The 16,988-nt window shown below is 41.5% G+C and overlaps 1 protein-coding gene across 1 annotated transcript in view; it reads right to left on the reverse strand.

Moving 5' to 3' along the window:
• The window catches only part of SESN3 (sestrin 3), a 17,203-nt gene extending 4,503 nt beyond the window's left edge, over window positions 1-12,700 (reverse strand). The window contains exons 1-8 of the mRNA XM_017738191.1: window positions 12,606-12,700; window positions 10,079-10,276; window positions 9,213-9,395; window positions 8,594-8,830; window positions 6,891-7,038; window positions 4,547-4,662; window positions 2,001-2,191; window positions 573-717 (exon numbers count right to left, since the gene is read on the reverse strand). Of these exons, the coding sequence (XP_017593680.1) occupies window positions 573-717; window positions 2,001-2,191; window positions 4,547-4,662; window positions 6,891-7,038; window positions 8,594-8,830; window positions 9,213-9,395; window positions 10,079-10,273 (1,215 nt within the window). The 5' untranslated portion in view covers window positions 10,274-10,276; window positions 12,606-12,700. The remainder of the gene's footprint in view (window positions 1-572; window positions 718-2,000; window positions 2,192-4,546; window positions 4,663-6,890; window positions 7,039-8,593; window positions 8,831-9,212; window positions 9,396-10,078; window positions 10,277-12,605) is intronic.
• Between the last annotated feature and the right edge of the window lie 4,288 nt (window positions 12,701-16,988).

Below are 16,988 nucleotides of genomic sequence, written 5' to 3' on the forward strand. Positions count from 1 at the left end.
TGCAGCCGCGGGGGAACCATCGCACCTGCCCTGCTCACCGGGAGCCGCCAGCGCCCCTGCCGGCTGCGAGCGGAACTGCACCCGAGGGGAAAGGGCCTGGCAGCCGAGAAGGCTGGCACTGGGTTTGTGTGTGCGGTTACTGCCATAGTTATTGCTGTTTGTTTGACTGGTTATATATATAATAGTAAAGAACTGTTATTCCTATTTCCCACATCTTTGCCTAAAAGCCCCTTGATTTCAAAATTATAATATCTCGGAGGGAAGGGGGTTGCATCTGCCATTCCAAGGAAGGCTTCTGCCTTCCTTAGCAGACACCTGTCTTTTCAAACCCAGACAAGAACTCACTCAAAATAATAATAATAATAATAATAAAGTATTTCCAGCACAACTTCATACTTCCTGTAAGAAGTATTTTTGTCAAATTGGTATCTAACATTCAAGGAATGAATCTCGTTTTTCTCCGATTCAGAACAGTTCATTTGACAGATACTGCCATTTTAGGTGTCCCCATACTTTAATTTTCAAACAGCACAGGGGTCTCTGTGAAGCCACTTTGGCTCTGGAACACATACCTTCTCCGAGTGCTTGAACTGACGCCAGTAACTGTCGTACATGCGCTTGGTAGTTCTCTCTGGGTAGCAGGTCACTGTCTTTATGTAAACCTTCAGGCTGCGTTCAAGTAGCTGATTAACTTCTCCATAGTCATAGTCATCATACCTACACAACACAAGCAATCATTCTGTTTGATCTAAGTTTCTAAAAGCATTGTATTCTGCAGCATTATGTTCTGAAGCTTGGGAACTGGAACATGTATGATACGTGACCAAAACCCACGTGTTAAGAGAGGATCTGAAAGGCTTAGTAGGATCACAGAATTGACAAGGTTGGAAAAGACCTCTAAGATCATCAAATCCAATGGTTAACCCTGAACCACCACCATGTTCACTATTAAATCATGTGCTCTATCCACATGTTTTTTGAACACTTCCAGGAATGGGGACTCCACCACTTCTGTGGGCTGTTCCAACACTTTACAAACCTTTCTGCAAAGAAATTTTTCCTAATATCCACACTAAACCTCCCCCAGTGCAGCCTGAAGCCATTTGTCCTCATCCTGTCACTTGTTACCTGGGAGAAGAGGCTGACCTCCACCTGGCGACAATCTCCTCTCAGGTTGTTGTAGACAGTGATAAGGTGCCCCTTCAGCCTCCAGACTGAACACCCCCAGCTCCCTCAGCTGCCCCTCACAGGCCTTGTGCTCCAGACCCTTCCCCAGCTCCGCTGCCCTTCTCTGGACACGCTCCAGCCCCTCAATGTCTTTCTGGCAGTGAGGGGCCCAGAACTGAACACAGGATTGGAGGTGTGGCCTCATCAGTGCCCAGTACAGGGGGACGGTCACTGCCCTGGTCCTGCTGGCCACACTATTGCTGATCCAGGCCAGGATGCCATTGGCCTTCTTGGCCCCCTGGGCACACCCTGGCTCATGTTCAGCTGCTGTTGTCCAGTACCCCCAGAGCCTTTTCGCCGAGCAGCTTCCCAGCCACTGCCCCCAGCCTGTAGCACTGCCTGGGGTTGTTGTGACTCAAGTGCAAAACCCAGCACTTGGCATCACCGAACCTCGTATAATTGGCCTTGGCCCATTGATCCAGCCTGTCCAGAGCCCTCTGTAGGGCCTTCCTACCTCCTTCCAGCAAATCAACACTCCAGCCCAACTTGGTGTTGTCTGTGAACTTGTTTAGGGATGTTGTCTTTCCTGTATGAAGGATACAGGCTGGCTTCAGAGAAGACATTTCTGTAAAAATTTCCATCCTGACTCATTTTCTGCACTGCAAGGAAAAGTTATTTTTTTGCAGTGCCAGCAAAACCACTCTAACTTCCAGACAGAGGTGCCATCTCCACTTTAAACACCCACAGTCTAAAATCATGCTTTACATATGGTTTATTTTTCTGTTCACATAGTTTTAAAATGTACTCCTAAGCCAGTGAATTTTTGTCCATACCTGATTCCATACATACAGTGGACATAGTTAAATAAAGCTCTTCTTAGTGTCGTTGTATCAACATCTTCATGTGTTGCCATAGTGTTATATGTGAGGTTATACACCATCCGAAACTTCTCATCCAGGAGATGTCCAATATCAGAATAAAGCCTGTTTACAAGGGAAAAGCCATGATTTTCCCAAGTATAGTCCTGCAGGAAGAGAAGGAGATATATAAAAGCACAAATGAAGTGAATTCCCTATGTCATTCTCTACAAGTCACCATTTTTGTTGTCTGATAGTTACGACTTTATTCCCTTCCAAAAGTTTGTATTTTGAATCCTTCATCCACATCACTTGCTCCATTCCCCCAGAGTTCTTGACAATGTGAATCATGTTGCGACACCCCAATCCTGGATATCATTAGCCTACAGGAGAAAAAACCCCAAGCTTCTCCTGAAGTGCTGAGGGAATCTTCTTCTGCTTTGCCACTCTGACCAGTATCATTCCATGTGGGATTGGCCTGTAAGTTTAAAAACTTTTTCCTCTTGGAGGCTTTGATGCTTAGCTCTGAGCAGAGATGGAATCTTTACTTCCAGTCAGGATGTACAGTCATTGGGTAAAGTGCTGAACCACCCCTGAAAAAATTGATAAAATCCAGGCTGCTTCAGTCTTAGACAAGCACCTGGATTGCAAGATAAAAGCCTGCCTGCTTATATGAGGAATGGGAAATCTTTTCAGAGTGGTGGCACAGCAGGAAGAATCATCCTGCTCCGGAGCAGGGTGCAAGGGCGTTCTGCACTGCCATCACACTGAAGGTGAGAGTGTGCCCACATCCTTGTCAAGTGCTCAGTCATCCCATCAATGATGGCATCTTTACAATTGAGGGCATCATCTCCATGCCCTTCCTGTGTCTGGCTGTTTTCCAAAGGTACTGCCAGGCCAAGGTCCTCACCTGGGCACCTTGGAGCATGTCTACTGTCCTGTCCCCCTGGGTAGGACAGCAGGGAAGAGCACGACAGTGCTCCGTTGTCTTACAGAGGCATCAGTGACATCTGAAACACGTCACAATATCACGTTCGGCCTCTGGCTGCCAGTACAAAAGACTGTAAGGCTTGTGAGAAATATGCCATACCCATCCAGCCCTGGAAAGGTGTCCAGGACATCACAAAAGCCTCTGAAAGCCAGAAGGTCCAGAGAGAGGAAAGCGTTGTTGACTAACAGCAATTGATCCATATTGTCAGTGAACCCCCCCACCAAAAACAAGGTTAAGGACATTCTGCTGTGTATAGAATACCTTTTTTCTATTAATAAATTTAAAATCATACAGATAAAGGTAGTTTTATCAGGATAAGGATTAGATTTATATCAGGTGTTTGGGATGCTACTGCAATTTAAGTATCATTAATAGCAGAGCATTTGGGAGGCTGTGGGTATATACATCCAACTGTTAAGAGTAGGACATAATAAATTATCAAGGTGACTCCTTTGAATGTAGGCCAGAAGCTGTCCTGCTCATTTAAGAGCAGAGATGTTTTAGTTCCAATTTCAACTTCTTTTGGCGCTTTTTTCCAAGGGAGCCTGCTGCTCCTAAAGTAGTTAGGCAGATTGTTTGGTTTATAGGCACTGACTATGCCTTATTCTTTTTGGCAGCAATAACCTCAGGCTCATATAAAGACCACAGAGTAAATTATCCAGTTCAGCAGAGACTGCTATACAGCTAAATACATTTTCTGAGAGTGATCATGGATTCTTTATTTTACAGTCTTAGATACATCTTCTGACCATGGAGCTTTCCTGCACCCACTGTCAGTTTAATTGAAGCTCTCTGATTTGGTTGAAGATTTCTTCCATTACTTTCCATTTATTTCTAGGCTGCTTATTAATGTACTCTGTAAGGTAGAACAGAACCACCTAGAATGTCCCTCCTGTTATACATAATACGAAGTTCATGATTCTGGTCATGGCAAAGGATGTCAATATATAAGACAATGTACAGGTAAAATGCATATTCTGTTCTTTCAACAGCACTGAGAAAAATGTATTAAAATATAGCAAAAACTTCAGTAATCATATTTAGGAATTCCTTTTCTTCCCCAGCATTCCAGCTCCAGAGATTTGGTGCACATATGAGAACAATACTCCCAAATCATTTTCACAGACGTATATGTATCCACGTATTGACAGCCACTGGACAGAGAGTACTTGGTAAAATGACAGGAATAAAGAGTTGCTCTGGTAGATTTTTTTTCTACAACATCTGGAGAGATGGGAAATAAATTCTTGCTTTTCTACCTTTCACTTTTATTTCAGATATGCTTTACAGTGTTCAAACATTAATACTGCTAGTAACTGAAGTAAGATGGAAAGCCAAGTATTACCTTGCCAGTGATTGACAAATAGTAAAAGACTCCATCTCAGGGAGGTTTATGGAAGGTTGTGAGTTATTTAATGAACCAGGACAAGAAAAGGAGTGTGCACCAAACATGCCCCACTATAACCCCTTTATGCCCTGTAGTGAGATATATAAACATTCTTTGAGTGAATGTGCTTTAAAGAGATGATACCTGAGCTCTGAATGTTGGCAGATGGTCTTCTCCTCGCCTTGCAAAATCTTTGTACCCAAACCCAGGATCTTCAATATAACGGGAGACGTCTGTAGAAACTATTTCATCATCAAACGCTGTGAATAAAACAGCAAAAAGCTTTGCTTTAGGCAAGAACATGCGTTAATGCCAACTTCCAACTACCACTCTACTATAGGACTAGAAGACAATTTTAGAAGTTATGCAAAAGAGAAGAGTGGTACAAAGGAAAGAAACATTTCAATTCTCATTTGCTTGTATGGGATACACTGCTTTCATTGAGCCCATTAAATGCCAGCCTATACCAGACATCTAATATACTTCTACAAAAGGGGAAGAGATGGGCTACACTTCTGTCTGCAGGTTTGCTTTTCTCTCTGTTGACTTCTGAAGGAGGCTAGGTATCTTAAGTCAGGAAGATGAACATCATTAGCAAAATCACTGTGTTGGCATAAGAAACAAAAAAATGGATCCTTGACAGCAGGATTGTACTGAGCAGCCTTTGTGTCAGAAATCACACCAGCTCTGTTCTCTAAGCTGGAGTATGAGCACCAGAAAGCAATGTAACACTCCACTTGTAAACATCAGCTGAAGATTATGTGAAAGCAAAGAGCTCTACAGTACAGCAGGGTGAAATTCTGCCAGAAGCTCTAGTAACTAAGCATCTTCCAAGAGCTCCAAAACATATCGCTAAGCACACGCAGGTTCTCTATCAGGAATCAATCTTTCCCTCCCGAATAAACAGGTGGCTTGATTGTGTAACTACCTCTGCAGAAGTTGACTACTGCATAGCTGACTGCATTTGACCCTGATGTTAAAATCATGGCTCGCTTCCACATGCATTGACAGAACAGTTGCCATATGTCCACTGTTAGCACCTTGAAAAGTCAGTTAATCTAAGAATTGCAGAAGTGCTTTATCTCCTCTTTGCCTCATTAAACAATCAAAACATAACTGTGTAGGAAGAAGATTGAACAACATCTGCTACAGTAAATCCTCAGTGAAGAATAAAAAAACCTGTACACATACACTCTTCTCCCCTGTCAAGGACTAGACTTCATGAAAGGGTAAAAGCCAACACACACAGACTCCTCAACTGAAATCAGCAAATGCTAAAGAGGGAAGAAAGTCAACAAAACTGTCAGCAACCCCATCCAAAACCCCCTCCTGTCTTGAATGACCCTTTTTCCTTAAAAACCTGAAGTTGCACAGGTTCATGGAAGTCCTGATTTGATAATGAAACTGCAATGAGTGTCCATGTATCTGCACTGCTGATACTGCCTGACCAAAGGAAAATACAGCAAGAATACATAATGTCCATTTCAAAAAATCCAGCTTGATGTTGCTGGATGTATCTTCTGTCAGAGATTTTTCCATGTTCCTAGAGAGCCACAAAACAATCTCTTTGCTGATCTGCAGTACATTCTTCCTCCCTTTTGGGCTCTTTGCACAATACCATTGGTTCCTTCAAACACATTTGGTCTGAAGCTACTGAGACCTAAATTCACTAAGAACAGTACAGTAAAATGTGAAGCATTTTAGGGGTCACTTCTCAAAAAGACACAAGCAATCATCTTCAAGTAGCTTCTACTATGAGGAAATAGAGATTCTGATTGTCTTAATAATATTCTTTCTTCTAACACTTTATTTGGGAAAAAACCCACCTCCCTGTCTGTATGAAGCAGACTTCATTTTGTGGTTTGTTAGAGATGAAGGCCTCCAGAGCATATGAAAAATATGGGAAAAGAAGGTTTCAGCTCAAAATTTGGAAAATTATTTAAGAATAAAAAAATGCTATGAATCTCTATCACAAGATAGGCAGTGAACAGCACAGCAGTATGATCACTCAGAACAGCAAGTTGGAAATGTCCTTTCCAGGTGGGCAGTAACTGGTAAAGTAGTTGAGTCTCATCATCTAATTCCTAAACTAAATGTCATATCTGAAGGCTACTTATGAGTGTTATTGAAGTTCTAAGCACCACAGAACCTGTGAAATACTACTGAATATTTACATAAATTAATTATTTTGAAGATACAGAACATATAAAGAAAGAGAAATGTACACCCTACTTTTTAAGGAAGCCTGCAGGCTTTGTTTTTTAATATACAAAAGCTAAATTTCAAGTAGTAGAAAGGATGATGTTATTTGTCAATCAAGAAGTCTTAAGGTGATGAAGCAAAAGGTAAGACCACCCTTACTACACTCCTCCTACATGAAGTACCAGAATAAAGAAATGGACAGAAAAAGTTTCTAGTCACTGGACTAGCCTCAAGTATTTAATTCTTAAAAAGCACAAACAAAACTGAACTGGAAAAGCACAAATACCTCCACTAATTACTAGCAGACTCTCCTTCTTCTCCTTCTCAAAGCGAGTTGCCATTTCTTCCTGAGAAGCTTCTTCGTCCTCTTTATCTTCTTGTAGTCTCTTCATCCTTTCCATCAGGGCCTCCAGCTCACTTAAAGAATCTGCAATCTGCAAAAACACCATGACATTCTGAAAAATTAGAAGATAGACAACGTGTGTCATCTTCGGATTTCATGCTTGACAACAAACATTCTCAAAACCAGACAGCAGAGGCAAACACAAAAACTCAAGCCAGAATGCATTTTGTCACATACAGCACAGACAAACAGCTTTCAGACAGCAAGAAGACAGGAGCTGGGAAGTGTTAATGTAGCCTGCTGCAGTAATTTACTGCAGTGGGATTAACAGCAAAGAGGTGCTGTTTGAGTGTGGAAGCCAGTCACTCATATTCCACCATGTAGATAGGTCAGGAAAATCCATCTGTGTGCCCTACATCTCTCAGAAAACAACTTTTCATACTAAGGTAACAACAGTCAGTCCATTGGTAATGCAAAGTATGTTTCTGAAGAGAGGCAGTGTAACACTGCCTTACAGAAACACAACCTGAGACGGCAAATCAGTGCTTTTCTTTCATTATGTGTGATCGAAATAGCCACTATGTTGACCCTTTTTCTTATTTTTGTGAGGAAAAAAGACCTCTTTTTACTAGAAATACGTCAGAGTTTTGGGTGCCCTGTACATATCATTCAGATTTTTCCTAAGATAAATTGTTTGGTTTTCCTTTTCCATCTTTTTGAGTCTGTTTTGCCCATAGTTGCAACTGTTTCTAGTAGAATTGTTTCCTCACTGCGTAGCAATAAGCACAGTCAGCAGCAGCCCTCTGCCCACTACAAATGGGGAGTAAGGCACCTCCGTGGCATGAGCTGGCATGTTTTACAGCCCAGAAATTTAAGATACAGCAACTGAACTGAGTGATGACATGTGTACATTCTACTGCTAATTGTAAAAATTGTATCTAGCAACTCTGCCCATAATCCTGATCTTCCACAAAAGGCAATGAAGCTAATTCATCTGTCAGCATTAATTCAAGGGCACATCTTCAAAAGAATTCTAGAGGACCTTTCAGGAAAAAAATGTCCAGTTAATTAACCAGTAATCAAATTAATCAAGTTAATTAACTAGTAATCAAAGTTCTCTGTTGATACAAGACTGGAACACCAGCATGAAGAATTAAGTAATTTTATTTCAGACATTTCCTCCCATCTACATGGAAGCGTTTCAAACTGTTTCATGACTGTAGGCCTTGAAGTAAAAATTATTATTATTATTACTACTGCTACTACTTCCATTTTTTTCCATTTCTTTTTTTTCATTCCCTGTGTTAGGAACATGGATGGCATAATGCTCCAGGTCAATGCCACACTGTCTGAAGAAACTGGGACTTCAAGCTTTCTGCTGAAAGCAAAGTTTTAGTCTTGCCCAATGAGTGGTGAGATTAACTATCAAAATCACGTTGCTCTGACTTCCATTCACTGTTACAATGTGGTTTTCAACAGATTACACTGAAAATTGCCAAAGTGTATGTAAGAATTACCAGACTCAAGCATTCCTGTAAAGCAGACAAAAAATTTCAAACTACCCTAAAATTTAAACAGGAAAGAATGGAAGAAAGTTTTCTAATGCAAAACAGAGGCAAGCAAAAGAATTTTCTTGCAGCACTAACCCCGAAGTTGCTACTTGTGAGGGATGCATTTTCTATGTTGTTGTCATTGGCAAGATCACAGACACAGAAGTTGTTGACTGCTATAAGTCTGAGTCCATTAGATGTATCCGGATCTCTCTCTGGATTAATGCCACTACCAAAGACAAAACTTGCCAAGGCATGATAATGTGCCAACAGGACAACAGCATGCACCAGTTCAGGAAGAGACCAATTATTTTCCCCAGTCTTGACAAGTTTCTGAAATGAGAATAAAAAAAGTGTAAATCTAAAATGTCTTTTGGCCCCCAGCTTTTCTATAAAACACTACACATTTTAAAAAGAGATCAATTCTTTCTTCCAATAATACCATATTCCCCTTGCACACAAACTCTCACTGGATGAAAAAGGAGACACCTAATATATTACTTCTTTTCCATTGGACTATTTTAGCCAATGCTATTGCTAAAAAGAAAATCTTACTGGCTTTGTCACACAAGAGAATCACCTTGTTTGGTGCACTAGTATTTCCCAGAACTTTTTAACTCAGGGAGATGACGCCTAACCAGACACTTGCACAGTTCTTGGCAGTTCTTTTTACCAGACATTTACTGGTATTTACAGGGCATGACTGAAGAGGTACCTGGATGTGCTCTTTCGTGATCAGCCAGGGCCGGTGTGCAAGAAGTTTGTTTATTTCGTTCAGATTTTTCAGTCTTTGGGGAATGTATTCTAAACCATTCAGCCACTCTGCAATCCCACCAGTCTTCAGAAACTCATCCACGTGCATATTTATTAGGTAGGAACACTGATGTCTGGCAGCAGCCTGGAATAATTAAACACAGAGTGAACAGTGCAGCACATTAGTGTGTAATCTGATTTTGCTGTGGGTGGGAGACAGGTTAATAACACAAAACAAAAGTACAGTGTCATTCCAAAGGGCCTTGTGCAAATGCACTGCAATGCATTTCTATACAGTATGGAGGATTCTCCAATAAAAATACATTTGATTTCTCTGAACTGAAAAATATAATTTGGGTTGGAAGCAGTCACTACAAGAGAACCCTCCGCTCACAGGGCTGACTTAGAACTTGTTGCTTGGAGCCTTGTCCAGACAAGATCTTCACCCTTGGAGATCACAGAACTTTTCTTGGTTCCTGCTGCAATGTCTCAACATCCTCACAGTGAAAACTGTTCTCCTAGTGTCTACCTGGAATTTCTTGTGACTCGAGTCCACTGCATCTCATCCTACTGCTGCACAGTGATGTGGGCATGTGAGGGATGTATTACTGTGGGAAACAGGGAATGATGTAGGTTGCCAATTCTCCCTTTTCATTGAAAACTTGCCAGCTAGGCACGCTTTATTGTGATAAAAATCTACTACAAAAATTCAGCTTCTGTCAAAACACCACCCTAATTTCTCCTTTTTAAAATTCTTCTTTTTTTCTTCCTTTTTTAACTACAGAAGTCAGGGTGGCAGGAGAAGATACACAGCCTGTTGGTACGTACCATGATGGCAATGTAGTGCCTGTAGGGCAAAGGAAGGGGCCCATCCATGCGCAGCATATAGAACTGGCTGCGGAGGAAAGACTCCAGGTACTGAGTATGGATACTCATGACCTGTGTGATGTTGTCCAGGCGACCAGACGTAGAATATTCTTCCACAAGAAGGTTAGTACGTTCATCCAAACCATTTGCTTGCATAACCTTGAAAATAAGATGGAGAAATATTAACAGAGGGAGAGATTTTCCCTGGCTTTTGCCCTGGGGAGAAACACACTGTGGTGTGAAAGGTATATCTGTGTACAGACTTAAAGACAATGATGGAGTTCTAGATATATATTTGCAAACATACATGCCTGCATGAATGCAAATACACACATACAGATCCTGCTTGTACAATGAGAATTGAAGAGCACTTTACACTGAACCTCTGTTATTTTTTTTATGTCTCTACAAAACTCCGAACCATTTTATATAGATCTTCTTCAAACAGTGGAGGTTGCAGATGCTGAAAGTCAAACCTGTACAGAGATCTGGAAGTAAGTAAAAGCTAAATGAAAAGTAAATTCTTTATGGAAGACAACCTGTACAGACACACACCACCTGAGTGCTCAGCCCTAAAATCAATTTCAAAATTAATGGAGAGGAACTGGATTATGTAACCAAATGATAGAAACAGCCTGGCAATCTACCCCTTCTGTGCTTGTGTAATTGAAGAGGACATCAAATGCTAATTTGTCCATAACATTCAGGTATTATTTAGAATAGGAATTTAATGCTTTCTTCAAACAAAACCTGCTCTTTAATTATTCCAACCAATCCAAACCTTGGGCACAAGATTAAATGAAACAGCAGAAGAGTAAGTAGCAGTTGCATTGCAAGCCCTGACACAGTATGAGTGCTATTACTCAGTGTTTATCACCAGGGATAGCCATTCTCAACATGTTCACCACTGAAGTTACAAGCACAAGACTAGAATACCCAGTATTTATTCCGACAACTGTGCAGTAATAAACCAGCCATCTTACTATTGCAAATACCATGAAATGAGAACACATTTTAGCTGTTTTACTGCACATGAAGCTAAAAAGTGCCTAAAACCAAGAAGCACAATGCTTTTGCTGAAATATTCTATTTAAAATATGTTTTCCTCTTTATGATGGGCTGATGAGTGGACTGTGTCTCAAATATTTTTCTATCGGATCATATACAGAAGATACATACAAGGAAACACAAACAACATATGACATTTTCATTTCTCACCACTGTACTTTCCTGTTTCAATTTGTGGGCCCAGAAAGAAAGGGAAGAAGCAGCTACACAGGCAGCTCCATCATTTTTACACATGTATCTTCACTATTGCAGCTTTTCTGTGTTTTATACCCAAAATGATGCCTTCTCAGTTTTCCTTAAGAATGTTTTTACCATCAGAATTTTATTCACACATTAGAGACCATTTTCCCTGTATATACCTCCTAGGAGTCCCCCTTACTCTTCAGCAAGTGTATCTCCCATGTATTTAAGAGATTCTTGTCTCATTTAGTGGTTTCTTGGGGAAATCATATTTTTTGTGTCTCTGGTAAGGTTTCTAATCTTCTCCAGCTTGTCAGGAATTTTCCTTGTAACAGTGCAAGTTATAGCAAGAAATTCTGCTGACAGAATCAAAACATAATCCTGTAGGACTGTACTGTTGCTATGTTAGGCATAGCAATATGCCATATGACTATTTCTAAGATTTATCTCCATCTCTATTACTATCCTCTTCTTACTGTGCATGTACTCCCTCCTGATTTACTTCTATCCACAGACATTTTTTTAAATTCTGCTTTTAAAGCCTTGTGGCATGTTAATAGGAACCTTTACAATTAAGTAATTATTTCTCTGCCCATATTCCTTCCATCACAACAATAAAGCAGCCTTTGACACCGGTAAGTGTTATTATCAAGATCTGTGAGGCATTCAGTGTGTTACTATTCTGTCACTAAACCCTCTCTATTCACTGTACTATTTCATGACAAGGAATGATGGAGAATGGTAGTCATTTGTTTAACAAACCACAGTTGGCATTTGCCATGGCAGGAATCTCGAGTCTGAAATCCAACCATACCTTTCAACCCTTAATTCTCTCAAGAGCCACAGCTACAGTCTAAGGAGTGAAGTCATATTTGCAGGTTCTCTCAAACTGAAGGTCAGGCACTGCTCTGAGAGCTATATAATCACATTGCTGCAATACTGGACAGGCCTCCCCTCAGGTCTGGCATTATGAGTAATGCGTTCACACCCACCCGAGAAGAGTAGAGCTGTCACTCATGCCTGCCTCTGGAAATGCTGCTGACAGAAAAGATGTCAAACAGTACCACTTGTGTGAAAGGCAGGGGTGGTTCATACCCACTGGAACCTGCTCCAGAGAAGCCATTGCTTTTGCTTTCAAGGGAGCTCATCCAGGTACCATGGAACAAGTAGGGTCATAGAACAGTCCTTCAGTGTCGTTATTTTCAAAGCCATCACCCAGCCCAGCTAACTGCAAACTTACTTCATTCTCTGGTATAAAGGCACTTGGTCCTCTTGTCAATGGTGGGGAGACTTGTACTCTCTTTTCCTGCAAAACAGTCACATAGTTCAGTCAGTGAATTTTTACATATTACATATTCACCTCACAAGATGAAATCTTCAAGGTCTGGATTCAGTTCTCTTCTCAAAGCCACCTGGGTGTCCACTGAGGAGGTATGGCACCATAGCACATTAAATCAGCTTTGCATCCCCTGTACTTTGCATGAAGGAATGGCAGCAATTTTGGCAAGGAACAGCACCAGTTTTGGGCAGGGGTAAGGCAGAAACAAACCCCAAAACTCTAATCCCAGTTGGTTTACAGACCAGTTTGAAGATACACAGACAATTGCAACAAAACATCTCGCATGATGCTAAAATTAGCCATTCTACTTGATTGAATGGAAGTTTGAAAACAGAGGGGAAAATAAACCACACTCAGGAAACTATAAGCAAGATGCTGTTTTCTTCAATATCACCATCTGATGAGATCTTTAGTGTTGTGAAGTGCATAAGCACTATGTGTGCCAAATATTGGCATGAAAAGCACAGTCCAAGCAAACCAGCAAGACCCAGTTACAGAAACCTGTATTTTCTAGAAACCTGGTGAAAAGGCCACCTTGCTCACTGCTGAGCCTGGAGCACACTGCATGCAGCACAAGCCTTGGTGTGCAAACCCCAGCTACAAGGCAGGAGGATATATTTAGTACAGAACAAGCTGATAGTGTAACAAGAGCCAGAGGACTTTTTTGATTTATTAGGGATAAGAAACTGGATTAAGATAAACTGTGCTACCAGCCAGAGGAGTAACGGGGACCTGGGGAGGCTGCCTGTTCCTCCGACTCATTGGGGACAGGACCAACACTGTCCACATGATTCCTGACCAATGTTGGTCCAATTCTCCTGGAGGCTTCTTCCTCTCCATGGGTCATTTATTTCAGTGACTAGCTCCTCAGATTGCTAAAGTTTTCCTAATGTCTAACCTGAATTTCCCTTGCAATAATTTAAAGCAGTTGCTTCTTGTCTTTTCTTCTTTTCCTCTTTATGATTATTTTCCACCTATCTGGCTGGCTGCACACTTGTCTCAAGTCCCTAATTGCAACCACAGTGTTGGTGACTCTTAATATGTTATCCATAAACAGCAGTATTGGATTTGCATACTAAGTATTTCATGCCCCTAACGTAAAAGTCTCAAGTTTTCCATAACAAATGACCCTTAAATACCTCTACCAGGGGGGCTTTAAGCTTAACTGCCATGTGCACAAACAGCAGTGCCAGTCCCATAATGAATGTGCCACTGATTTCCACACAGGAAAATTAAGCCACTGGAGCTGCGTAACTATTGTCCTGATCCTTAAAAACATCCTGTCCTTTCTAAATTAGATTAAGAAATAACATGCAAAAATCAGCAATGATTATTCAGGGAAGATGTTCCAAAGCAAACTCTCGCAGGACAATTGAATTTGTGACTTTGGAACAATTAGCTGCTAAAAGATGCAGAAATAAGCTGCATCAACCACATGAAGCCCAGCAGCCAGGAGACAACTTACTGCATCTACTGCCTACTATCACAGCCCCCAAAATCCTGTAAAATACTTCTCATGTGTAAAAAATACTCAATCTAAAGTAAGAAGAAATGGTGTAGAGTCCTGAGAGTCCTGGTATCTGCACATGCAACCCCTTCCTCACAGAGTTACACAAGGCACAGGAAGACACCTTCTGCCTTCAAATACACAATCTTGCCAGCAGCCAGTCATTTCTGCCAACAGTAAAAAAAAGAAATGCTTTCCAAGATTGGATCCAAGCTTGGATTTTACTTGTTTTATGAAGGTTATCTGGAAATTAAAGTTTAAGCCTTTATTTCACACTGAATAATCTGGAGGAAGCACCTTGTGTGAGTGACACAACTTGGATACCTGTACACTATCAGCTCTCGCTGGAGCACAGGTCTAAACCAGAGGTGAACCTCCTCTATCCTGCTCTCTGATCTGTACCTTCTTCAGGCTCTGCAAAGCTGGTCCGTGAGGCCAGACCATGGGAAAAAAATGTTCCTATGTTGCTTCTAGCAGGATCTGGGCTCCAGTCCACTGTTTTCCCATTCAGTATGACTCCTAATACTCCTTTGAGCCTGCAGATAAGGTACTGCTGAGGAAAGGAGGAAACGGTACTTGGGTGGATGAATATAGGCAAGTATGAACAGTTAATTCCTGTGAATGATGACAGAAAGCCCAGGAGATAGTCAGACATGAAAAATGTGTGTTAAATCTACTACCAAAAGAACAAAATCCAGCTCCTTTTGGGTGGAGGCAGTTTCAAAAAAACCCCAAGCCTGGGAAAAAAAAAAAAAAAGACAAACAACCAAAACAAGAACAAAACCCCAAAGGCCTGAACATGATCATTCAAGTTGATGAGCCTTATCACTGCACACTTCCAGGGAGCTGGGTTTTTTTGATATTAGAAGTGTATACTCTTCCCTTCCATCAACAAGAAAGATTATTTTGCCTTCCTGCCAATGCTTTTATTTTATTAAAACTGGTTAAAACAAGGTTGTGAGGAGAAAAGGAGCAAACATCATCTGGTTGCACAGGTTCTCAGGATGCTATTAATAAAAACATGTGAAGTTTACAAGCATTGAGAAAGATAATTTTGGCTTTGTTGAGCTGTAGATAAGAACCACTGCTTCTGGGCATGCTTTATCTATAACAGTGATTTAAGGTCTACCCAAGAACCCAAATATAAAAACCAGTATATGGGAATTAGAAAGTAACAGTGCAGATATATGGTCCTTTATGGTGAAAGTTCTTGCAAAGCTTCTTGTTTTCCAAGAAAGCCATTTTGTTTTACTGTCAAGTAGTCTTTGCAGGTTACATTAACTATCACTAAGTCAGCCAGGGTCCCAAGTATCTTATTTGAAATCGGATTCTTATGCAATGAGGCTGAAGCAAGAAGTGGGTTGCTCAGCAACTAAAATGCTGTATGCACATCTACCAGTCATTTTCTGCTTCACGATCCGCCAGAAACACATTTCTGGAGTAAGAACAATTTCCATTTACATTAAGACTAACACCTTTTTGAGGGCTGTTTCCTCAGAAGGAGGCTTCAAAGCAGAAAAAGGTGTGCCTGAGCATGTTCCTAAGAGAGGGGCTGCTGCAAGCCAGAGCCTCAGAGCAGGTTTAGCAGCAGCACACTGCAGTGTCAGACAGCAGAACGAGACCTCTGCAGAGCACGGGAGAGCTGACGCAGGAATCCATGAAAAATCCTACCTAAGCTCTACCTGTGACTTCTTCCTGTCCTTAAACTGCACTTGCAATGGTGTCAGGAGCTTCATCAGGAATTTGAATGGTGACAAAGTAGGAGCATTTCACCTTTGCCCAGCTATAAATTGTAAGAAATACCTGCGTGCTTGGGCGAGCTCTGCACAAACCCACAGACACAAATCGGCAACTTGCCATCTCACGGGTTTATTTTCAGTTGTGGCAGTGACTGCACACCCTTCCTTCCAGAGCCAAGATGGGCACTGGGATGTGGCACCTGCATCTCAAATAGCTGGCAGGTTGCAGTGGCAGAGCACGGAATGCCAGAGCCACTGGGGTTGGTGATTCAGGCCAAGTGGGAGCAAGCATGAGCCCAGCTGGCACTGGGATAGCACAGTGGCTTTCCTCCCAAAGCCTAAAGCAAAAGAAATACCCTTTCTTCCTCTTCCCCACCACATGAATCACCGTGTCCTCAGGCATTAAAGAAATGGCTATTTTTAGCAAGCTGTAAAAGGAGGCTGTTTTGTTTGAGAATGGAAGCGCTAGCTGGTGGGGCTGATCGAACAGCTGCTTTAGGAGGTACTCCTGAATATCTATGTATTCAGAAAACACAGCCAAGAAGCAAGTGGTTGCACTGCTACGGGTGCATGGGGGCTTCTTACACACACGGCACATAAAATCTAATTCATCCTGCACTTGATGTCAAGGTGGTCATGCTTCAACGGGGTGGTGGGGGGGAAATCACAGGGAAGAAACATTCAAGAGGGAATTTTATGAGGCACGGCAATACTGCCACTTGTGTCCCTGCAAACTCCCAGAGCAGTGCAAGTGCGTGGGAAACACTCATGAAGGGGGTCAGAGCCTCCACTCTCACAATACCTGCCACCACCGTCAAGACATCAGGATAATAAACATACCAGATCAAATATAAATCCTAAGGGCATCCCAAAATTAGCTTCTCCTGAGGAACAAACTCATTTTCCTAAACAGGCAGAAATGTTTTTTTGGGGGAAGGTAATGAGTATACACTTATTATTTATTACACCTTTTCTTATATTATAAACTACAAGCAATTTTGCTATCATTTAGCATTTAGAAGGATCTTTGTTATTTAA

This window comes from Corvus brachyrhynchos, unplaced genomic scaffold (assembly GCF_000691975.1).
Source record: "Corvus brachyrhynchos isolate BGI_N302 unplaced genomic scaffold, ASM69197v1 scaffold117, whole genome shotgun sequence".
NCBI lineage: Eukaryota > Metazoa > Chordata > Aves > Passeriformes > Corvidae > Corvus > Corvus brachyrhynchos.